The sequence below is a fragment of the Pterocles gutturalis genome, unplaced genomic scaffold (assembly GCF_000699245.1).
Source record: "Pterocles gutturalis isolate BGI_N339 unplaced genomic scaffold, ASM69924v1 scaffold7458, whole genome shotgun sequence".
Taxonomy (NCBI): domain Eukaryota; kingdom Metazoa; phylum Chordata; class Aves; order Pterocliformes; family Pteroclidae; genus Pterocles; species Pterocles gutturalis.
In genome coordinates, this window is record NW_010123177.1 from 119,431 (window position 1) to 129,684 (window position 10,254).

At 46.6% G+C, this 10,254-nt stretch overlaps 1 protein-coding gene across 1 annotated transcript in view; it reads left to right on the forward strand.

Moving 5' to 3' along the window:
- Nucleotides 1-10,254, forward strand: part of SMOC1 (SPARC related modular calcium binding 1) — an 87,841-nt gene that overhangs the window by 76,839 nt on the left and 748 nt on the right. Inside the window, exons 11-12 of the mRNA XM_010077805.1 lie at nucleotides 861-1,108; nucleotides 8,626-8,676. Coding sequence (XP_010076107.1) covers nucleotides 861-1,108; nucleotides 8,626-8,676 — 299 coding nt within the window. The remainder of the gene's footprint in view (nucleotides 1-860; nucleotides 1,109-8,625; nucleotides 8,677-10,254) is intronic.

Sequence of the window (10,254 nt, forward strand, 5' to 3'; positions counted from 1 at the left end):
CTTAAATGGTATGACATAACGGTGCCTGTTCAGTGGTGGCTTGACGTTGAATGGCAGCATTCTCTAGTCGCACATCTTCAGCTGCTGCTTTTCTTCCTCTTCTTCTCCTCCTCTCTGATATTGTCTGTTGTCATCCACAGAAAGAAACTGTGAGACAAATAACATCAAACTTGTAATATCACAATGAGTAAGAAATGAAGCAAACTGAAACCGCCAGTTCCATAGAATTACTTTTAATGGATTTGTGGTGCTTGTCTGCAGTGGAATTCTTGTGTATAAATCAACCATGTGAAAAGCATTAAATATGCTGAAAATACAGCACAGGAGTTCAGATCGTATAAATAGATACAGCAAGAATGTTGCATCTTGCCAAGGACATTTTCAAATAACAAATGTGTCTTGCGTGAAATGAATTTCTTCCTTTTCTGAAGACTAGATGTTGCTATCACAGAAACTACCATGACAGCTGACACACACAGCTCTCCTGCTCGTAACTTGAGTGGGAGCCCAAGGGTCAAAAGGACCATGGAGATTGTCTCTTACCCTCTAAAGGGGATCCTTCTGGGATTAGGCAGAGCTTCAACAACCGGTGTGAGGAGAACCAGAGCTACTGACGGTATCAGTCTCCAGGAATCTCTTGGCACCGCTTGTTAATGCTAAAGGGCATCTTTAGAAAAAGTTCATCTCTCTCAAAAGAGTCCAGCTAAAAGGAGGAGGCTGCAAGACTTCCATATTTTGCCTGCTTTAAATATGGCATAGTGCATGTCTGACCCAGCAAGCAGCTCTGGCTCCTCAGTACATGCTTGACAGTGTTGGTGAGAACACCCACTTGTTGGGGGCCTGCGCTTCCTCTGTTTCAGGTTCTCTGAGCCAGACCCCAGCCACACGCTGGAGGAGCGAGTGGTACACTGGTACTTCAGCCAGCTGGACAACAACAGCAGCAATGACATCAACAAGAGGGAACTGAAGCCTTTCAAGCGTTATGTAAAGAAGAAAGCCAAGCCCAAGAAATGTGCCCGACGTTTCACTGACTACTGTGACCTCAACAAGGACAAGTCAATCTCGCTTCAGGAGCTGAAAGGGTGCTTGGGAGTCAGCAAGGAAGGAGGTGAGTGCCTTTCCTTCCTATTGCATGAGAATAAAAGACTGACATGGAGTTACAGCAAACTCAGGAATCAGTTTTCTCCCATGTGATTCAAAAGTGCCACAGTTTGTGTGAGAAAATGAGTGGGATTAATTACCCTGCCATGCAAATGTAGTTCGTTATTTGTGTTATGACTCTGTCTTATATCCCTTATCACGGATCTTTGTGCTAAGTAATATACAAAAACAGGGCAAAAAGATGAGCCTTGCCCAGAGCCCTGCTTGTACTGTTGAAGTCTTTGGAAACTGTGGTTCAGATCAGGTCCCTTCTGAGTAATACACTGCTAACAATATTCTGTTGTCTCACCCATGTAGGTTGGATGATGTATGAGCTAGCACAGGCCCAGTCCTTCTCCAGAGACCCTGCTGACTAACAGAAATAATATTTATTTTCATTGCTAAATCCATCATGCAGGGAAGTGGATGATGCAGAGAGAACAACTCAGAAAGCTCAGGGCTGGGGCTGTTGCCCTTTTTCGGAGTTAAATTGCACTTTAAGATCGGGGGAGAAATAGGGCATATGAATAACGTATTTTCCTTTCTGTTTAGTGCCTGAGCAACCAACCCACCCTCCTTCCTTTTCTTTCCCTTTCCTCTTCACCTCATCTTCTGTTGGGACCTGGACCAAATTGATATTTTTGGAAATTTTATTAATTGAAACTGTTCAACCCAAATTCAATAATTATCAGTCATTCTTGACTGTGGGCAGACTTGCTTGGCAGGAGAAGGCAAACTAGGAGATTCCAAGGGACTAATTTCCTGTGCAGGTGTTTTGGCTGTGTGGACAGCTCTTGTTATAACCACCATGCTGGTTGGGAAGGGTGGGTAGCTTGCTTTCTCCAGGCTTAACTTTCCTTACTTCTTTCCTCAGGTTTAGCACAAATGGGAAGGGAGTGGGTGTCAGGAAGTTGCCTTTTCTAGGTGCTTTGCAAGCATCTTAGTTATCATAATAACCCTGTTGCATTACTTGTCAGCTGTGAGAAGCATTCAGCTTCTCTGTCTCAGTGGAAGTTTTTTTCTTAGTCATCAGTACCTTACTGAGGAATGACATACCAAAATACAACCCTGTTCCTTAATTTTATTACCTTCCCAATAAGATGAATATGCCAAATGAGTTTTATTGCTATTTGGCCTGGAATAAGACTCTCTGGAATCTGCTGCCTTGGCCGACCAACTGTTCAAAATTTAGTTTATGGAGGGAAAAAAAAATGAGAGAAGGAAGAAAATGTGACTCTCTGAGCCCACGTGAAGGGGAAAGAAAGCGGTGAGATGTTGTGAGTGCCGGATTGCCCACCTGTTTGCTGACAACACAGCCTTGACCTTTCATGGTTTCTTTTATTGCACGAGGACAGGATTGTGTGCAAAAAGGGGCTCTAACCTTGTTTTATCATACAGCTCCACATACAAGGCCTTGAGGATCAAAGATAAATGACTAAGTTATGTGTAAGGAGGACTGAGGGGGGCTAAAGGATGGTGAGGGCTAAAAAGCAGTAGAGGGGGCAGTGCAGGGAACAGGTACTAACACGTAGGAAAGAGCTGAGGGAGAGTACTCTAGAGGTACAGTAAGCAAGTTTGTGATGGATCTTTTTTAAGAAGTCATGAATTTGTGAGGTGGTAGATGATGTGTTTGCTCTGCTTTCTATTCACAAGAACTTCTACATTAGGAAATAACTGGTAGCTTACCCCTTCTCCAACTTTCCCTTATCCTGATCATGGGTGTGTGCAGTCAGTCAGCTAGTCTGTGTATTTGCTGTTTCTTTCTCTGTACTGTGGCCTCCAAACATCTGCTGGGCCTGAGATCACTGGGGGTCCAAGCCAAGAGCTAGTTGGGAACCTTTTTGATGACATACTTTCAGTTATAAAAAGCCGGTCAGATGAAACCAAAGCTATTAATGGAAATGCTTCTGTTTCAACAAAAGCTTCGTTGGAAAGGTTTTTCTGTTCTGGATTGGATGAGGAGGGGTTGGAGGGAGGCACAGAAAGTCATCCTTTCCCCTTGATGTACTTCACTACAAATGAACTTGCCTCAGAGGTTCCAAATCCTTGTTGGGTATCCAGCAGCATAAGGACTAAAATGAAGTGAGTCATCATTCCAGGTGAGTGTGCCTCCTGCCAGGCAAATTGAACACTTGTAATGATTTTGAAAATAAGACTTACTACAAATTTTGTAGGGTTTAGGATGCTGACGAAAACAAATGTTAAGGCTTCTGCATTTTTGTCAGTGTTTTGCTTTTTGGGTTTTTCTTGTGGCCAGTTCCATGCAAACATGGGAATAGTGTCACTTGAACAAAGCATAGGGCATAGATAAATCAGCACTGTTATATGCCTCTTGGGCACTAGGTAGTCTAAATAAATAAAATGTTAGTGGGAGGATTCAGCTGAGATATCATGAGGACAAACCTGAATCTGAGCTCCTTCCAGCTTAGGATCAAATCTGTCCAAGATGCATACTTCTGTCTGTCTTCCCCTTAGCAGGTTCTTGATGCCTGTGGTAACCTAGTATGTGGGTGCTGCCAGCCAGTGATTCTCCAGTGAGGAAAATGTCTGTCCACTCTGCCAGCAACCCTTCTGCTTTTCCATCCTTATGATGACTCAGAGTTGCTGGGAAGTCTGCTAGGTCTGGTGGCCACTTTGCACAGCTCTTGTCCCTCTGCTTAAACCAGATGTGTTTCTGTCAGGGGCAACACAGATGGAAAAATGCCATTCCTGGATCTCAGAATGGAGTAGCCACAAGGAGTCAGCCTTTGAGGGCTTGCAGAAGCCTGAAAATGGTTTCTTAAACTGTGGCAGAACAGACAGAGAAGGCTGGTAGCTTGGGGTATGCCAGAAACAGTATTTGCCATCATTTGATCTAGGATTGTCTGTTTGAAGAATTGTGGAAGGAAAACAGACTGATTTACAGCCTGTTAAAAGTTAGCATTCATCAGTGCAGTCTGCGTGGCCTGAGTTAAGGGGAGAGCCACCTGTGATCAAAGTTTAGCTCTATGCATTAGTCAAAAGGCAGGGTCCTTGAGAGGAAATAGATGTGCGCTGTAAAGCTTTGCTGGAAAGTTACTGGACCCAAGATTAATTGGAATCCAGTGATCTCAGAGAGGAGCACTGTAGAGCAAGGCTTATACTAGTTGTGCTGGCTGCAAAATGCTGGAGCTGAGTTTTACCTCTATATTCTTCCAAATTCAGAAGACAAAGTCAGCATTTTGTGCATGCCCAAAGAGGAGCTAAGGGATTAAGCAGTGAAATGTCCCTCCACCAGCTGACGGGAAGTTTCCCTCTGCCAGTTCAGATCCCGTGATTGCTTTGCCATCCAAGAGCTTGTCAGATGGTAGGTGTTGGGCATGCTTCACAGGCCATGGGGACTTCTGGGGTGGAACCTGGCCACTGTCTGTGTCAACAGCCAGCTACCAATACCACAGTTCAGAAACAGGATCAAAATGTCTTAGTTAAAAGGGGGTGGAGGAGGGAGGGTGTGTGTGTAACTAAACAGCCTGTCACTTTTTACTGGACCTGAGAAAATACTACAGAAAGAAGGAAAAATAATCTTAGAATCATAGAATTGCTTGGGTTGGAAGGGACCTTTAAGAGTCATCTAGTCCAACCCCCCTGCAATAAGCAGGGACATCTTCAGCTAGATCAGGTTGCTCAGAGCCCCATCCAACCTGACTTTGAATGTTTCCAGGGATGGGGCATCTACCACCTCTCTGGGCAACCTGTTCCAGTGTTTCACCACCCTCATAATAAAAGATTTCTTCCTTATATCTAGTCCAAATCTACTCTCTTTTAGTTTAAAACCATTACCGCTTGTCCTATCACAAGAAGCCCTACTAAAAAATCTGTCCCCATCTTTATTATAAGCCCCCTTTAAGTATTGAAAGGTTGCCATATGGCTCCCCAGAACCTTCTCTTCTCCAGGCTAAACAACCCAAACTCAACCTTTCTTCATAGGGGAGGTGTTCCATCCCTCTGATCATCTTTGTGATTCTCCTCTGGACCTCCTCCAACAGGTCCATGTCTTTCCTGTGCTGAGGACTCCAGAGCTGGATGCAGTACTCCAAGTGGGGTCTCACAAGAGTGGAGTAGAGGGGGAGAATCACCTCCCTCGACCTGCTAGTCACGCTGTTTTTGATGCAGCCCAGGCTACAGTTAGCCTTCTGGGCTGTGAGCGCACACTGCTGGCTCATGTCCAGCTTTTCATCCACCAGTGTGCCCAAGTCTCTGACAGAGCTGCTCTCAATCCCTTCATCCCCCAGCCTGTATTGATACTGGGGGTTGCCCTGACCCAGGGCACTTGCGCTTAGCCATGCTGAACCTCATGAGGTTCTCATGGGCCCACTTCTCAAGTTTGTCCAGGTCCCTCTGGATGGCACCCATCCCTCAGGTGCATTGACTGTACCACTCAGCTTGGTGTCATCTGCAGAGTTGCTGAGGGTGCACTTGAATCCCGCTATGTCATTGGTGAAGATATTAAACAGTACTGGTCCCAGTAGAGACCCTTAAGGGACATCACTCATCACTGATCTACATCTGGACATTGAGCTGTTGGCCACTACTCTCTGGGTGCGACCATCCAACCAATTCCTTAGGCACTGAAGAGCTCACTCATCAAATCCATATCTTTTCAATTTAGAGAGAAGGATTTTGTGGGGGACAGTGTCAAAGGCCTTACAGAAGTCCAGGTAGATGACATCTGTAGCTCTTCCCTGGTCCACTGATGGAGTCACTCAATCATGGAAGGCCAAGAGGTTGGTCAGGCAGGACTTGCCCTTTGTGAAGCCTTGCTGGCCGTGTTGAATCATCTCACTGTCCTCTATGTGCCTTAGCACAGCTAGGAGGATCTGTTCTGTGAATTTTACAGGCAGAGAGGTGAGGCTGACAGGGCGATAATTCCCAGGGTCCTCCTTTCTGCCCTTTTTAAAAATGGGTGCGTTTCCCTTTTTTCCAGTCACTGGGGACTTCACCTGACTGCCATGGCTTTTCAGATATCACGGAGAGTGGCTTGGCAACTCCATCAGTCAATTATTCAGGATTCTGGGATGCATCTTGTCAGGTCCCATAGACTTATATATGTTCAGGTTCAAACCTGATCTTCTTTTACAGTGGGAGGGACTTTGCTCCCCCAGTCCCTGCCTTGAGGTCCATCCACTCAAGAGGTGTGGGAATAGAGGTTGTCAGTGAATGGACATTCTAAACAGCAGAATTAATTCACTGATGTAGCAAATTTAATTCAGTGATGTTTGGGACCCTTCTGATTGGTATCTGCAGAAGTGACTGATTCTCTGCATGCTTGGGAGGCTTCTGGGAGTGAGGGTGCTCTGTATCACTGCCTCAGAACCAGTGATGGTAGAGAGCGGACAATAGTCTGAGAGGCTGTGAGAAAACTGTAACCAGCTAATGACTGAGTTAATAAAAGGAAATTCAGATAACATGAAATTACAATTAGATTAGAACGTGAATAAGCTCCACTGGTTCAGTGCTTGTTTTTGTTTTCCTTGTTCAGATAACCTGCTTTGGAGCACAGTAGAGATGCTGTAGTTTGACGCTTTTAATCTTGAAGAAAGTTACAGTATCAGGACATCAGTGTTGTGTTGAGGACACAAGATAGGGCTTGTGGTAGCATGCTCCCCCCCATCAAAGGTTAGAGCTTTGCTCAGTAAGTCTGAGGAATCATTTCTACCTGTAAAAAGCTGCCAGGGTTTCCTTGGGGCTTTTCCTTTTGAAGGACACCTGGCCTAATCTACCATGGCTAGAATTGTTACCTGGAATAGTGTACTTGTGAGGCTGAGCAAATACTCTGCGTTATGAAACTTTGTGAATGATGGGATGCTACTCCATAATACCCAAGGTCTTCCCAGGTAGATGTTAGTAACTCACTGTCACTATCTGCCTTATTCCTTCCTTGCTTTCATGTCAGCTTCACGCTTGGTGAGGTGGTGTCTTCTGTAGGTGTCTGTGGCTGGCCTGTGTTTATACTGAAGGCAGTACCCTGCCTTTGGATTGACAGGAGATGAGCTTCAGGGTAGTTTCCCAGCAGGATTTATGGGGCCAGACCCTGGGAGGGCGCAGAGCCCCACCAGGATGCGGGAACGCTGTGCCCTGCCCAGGACGCTCCCTGCCTCTTTCCGAGAGCAAACAGGCCTCCTTCCCTGCAGCGCACTGCGGGTTTAGCTGCAAAAGGGGTTTTTTCCCGAGTGCCTCTCGCTTTCCCCGGCAGCACGGCCCGGCAGCGCCCTCCAGGGGCTCGTAAAGGCCCCGGGTTTTTATTGCCGGCGCCCCGGGAGAGTCCCGGTTAGCTCCGGAGGAATCTGCCTGTTGGCACAGCGGAGCTCCGCGGTTTATACGCGGGCGCAGAAACAAGCGAACAGCAGCGGTTCCGCTCATCTCGCCAGGGCACACGGCCGGTACGAGGCCGGCGTTCGGGGGCCTCAAAGCCACTCACCGTGTTTGTGCAGTTTCTCTAATTAACGATCTCTAAAGCAAACGGGTTGTGCTTTGTGACCCATTTCAAATTCAGCCACCACCACCTCTCCTTCCCCCTCTCTCTTCCTTCCCAGCAGTTCCCCTGGTGTCCTGCAGCCCAGCCTCCTGTCCCCAGGGCTTCCCTGGCATCACCCCTGCACCCCGAGCTTCTGCTCATCTTGCCCTTGCACAGAGCTACGTGTGCTCTAGCTGCGAGTGTGCAGAGCAAGCTGTGCAGTCGGGTCAGGTGCACGGACAAATCACAAATAAGTGTTAGGCTGGGCCAGAGTGGAGGGTGGCAACAGGCTCACTGCTTCTGGCTGGGAGGCAGGAGTTCCCATTTCCAGCTAATCCTTCATCTGAAATCAGACCAAGCAGCTAGCAGCAAATGCTTTCCAGAGCTCCTGTAATCCCCAAGTTGTCTGTACCCAGCGCATGGTAAGAAGAGGTTTATTGTTGAGGTGAGAGCCCTTGTCAGAAGCTCCATCTGGTGTAGGGTGCGTGTGCTTGTATCTCATGTCTCAGTCACAGCTCTGTGTCTGTCTCTGCCCTTCTGCCAGGTATGAGTTCAGGTCTTTGATTTTAGGCACCTGTTTGATTGTTTGGTCCAAGCTAAAGATTTAGTAATCTTGGGCTATCTGTATTGCCTACGTCTTCACTTTTCTGGCTGCCCCGTCTACAAGACGTTATTTTGCTTGCTCTTAGCAAAAACTTTTTTTGGGAAACTTCATGGTGCTACTAACATCTTTCCTTTCCTCTTCCTCCTTCCACAGTTTAGTCTAAGCATGTAATTGTTGCTTGTTGCACTCTGGATTTTGAGACATTCAGATACTACAACAGCAGGTATTTAATGTATCTCTCATCTCAAGCACATTAGTCTGACTCCTGCATGTGAATCTTAGGGAGTGCTGGCAGGACTTGCTGTGTGCACAGAGGAGCTGCTTTGAACCTCTAGCAGCAGACAGTGAGGAGGCTCCTTTGTCATGCCATGGCATTTATTGCCTTTAACATGGTTCTTGAATTTTACAGGTAGCCTGAGCAGTTTCCCCAATGGAAAAAGACAAGGCCTTAACCCTTTCAGTGAGTATCTTGTCAAAATGTTTCCTTTTTTTCTGTGGTAACCATGTGTCCCAAAATTCTTTCTCCCCTGCTCTCCTATGTTCACAAACATCAATATAGAAACAGCTGGAAACCAAAGTTGTTTGTAAGAGGTGTGAAATATAGTAACATGCAGCTCAGTTGCATCATCTCGAAGTCCAGCATTATGTCTTCAGCTGGGGCAGACAGTACATTGCTACAGAGTTAGAATAGGATACAGCCACCATGGGATGAACACTTTCCTACCCTGTTCTCCCTATTTCTAGAAAACAATGATTTAGGTGATTTGTTGTGTTTACATTACATTACTCCATAGACAAGATCCCATGAAGACTTTTCTTTGTCCTGGTGCAGGTCTGCTCTCCTCTGTATTTTGTGTCAGTGAATCGCAGCCTTTCATCAGGCATGAAGAACAACTTTATTTGTTTTGCTTTTAGACTTACTACCTCATGGTTTCATTGGGTGGTTCATTTTGGATTGTGAGAAACAGCAGTTCTCCCCTGCCTGTCTTTCTCCTGCCACTTGTTCTATAGCCCTCCAACATATGTCTGCTTAGGCTCCCTTCTGTGTTGAAAAGACTTAGGCTATGTATTTGCCTAATGGCAGAAGCTTTCCCATTCCTCTTGCTATCCTCCTTACTCTTCTGGGTGCCTTATCTGGTCCTGATGAGATGGGCTGAAGAGAGAACTGAAAATAAAGATCAGCTGAACCTTATATATTGATGTAGTGATATCTCCTGGTGTGTCCTATGTTCTGAGCATGTATTTGATTTTTGTCTGCTGCTGAAAGCTGAGTGGAGGCATTCAAAAATTGCATACTCTGGCTTCAACCTCTTTCCTAGTCAGCCAGAGTGCTTGGTATAGGACAGGTCATCCCTGCTCCCCACTCATGGTCTGCCTTGCATGTACAGACATTGAGGTCAATCTGCTGTTTTTATGAGCTGGTCATTGAGCACCGTGAGCGCCTTTTGGAGAGCTATGTAGTCAATTTCAAATATAAGTATCTGGAGCTTTTTGCATTTCACAGTATTCATGCCCTGTGGCAGGGCATGTCAATTAGCACTGATCCCAGTGAGGCCTGTCTGGTAACACTTCTTTCTGAAAACCAAATCCATACTTTTGCCTTCTCTTCACCATGTTTTCACCTGTAATTAATCCACAGAGCTCTCACTCTCATCCCTACGAGCTTTGATTCTTTGATGAGGGGCTTAACAAAAGCTTTCTGAAGAAAGGAGTGTGGGGGTGTGCACATCTTATCTGAGACACCAAGGAGCATTACTGCACCATCCACTGGGATGCTCTCAGCAGGGTCCTGGGCCCCCCAGCTCCAAGTATGCTGTATCCCCACCGCAGATCTGGTAGGCTTCAGAGTACCCAGTGCAGGCAGATCTCTAAAACCATTGAGGAGGGAGGCCGCTGCATTGTGCTGTTGCGGAGGTGGGGAGAGGCGGCTTTCCCTTGCCCTGCACGCCTGCCTCCTTCAAAGCATGCTTGCCTGCTGGGGGGGACACAGCCGGCTGCAGCTCACGGGGGACATGGTGGCAGGGGAGGCCCGCCGCAG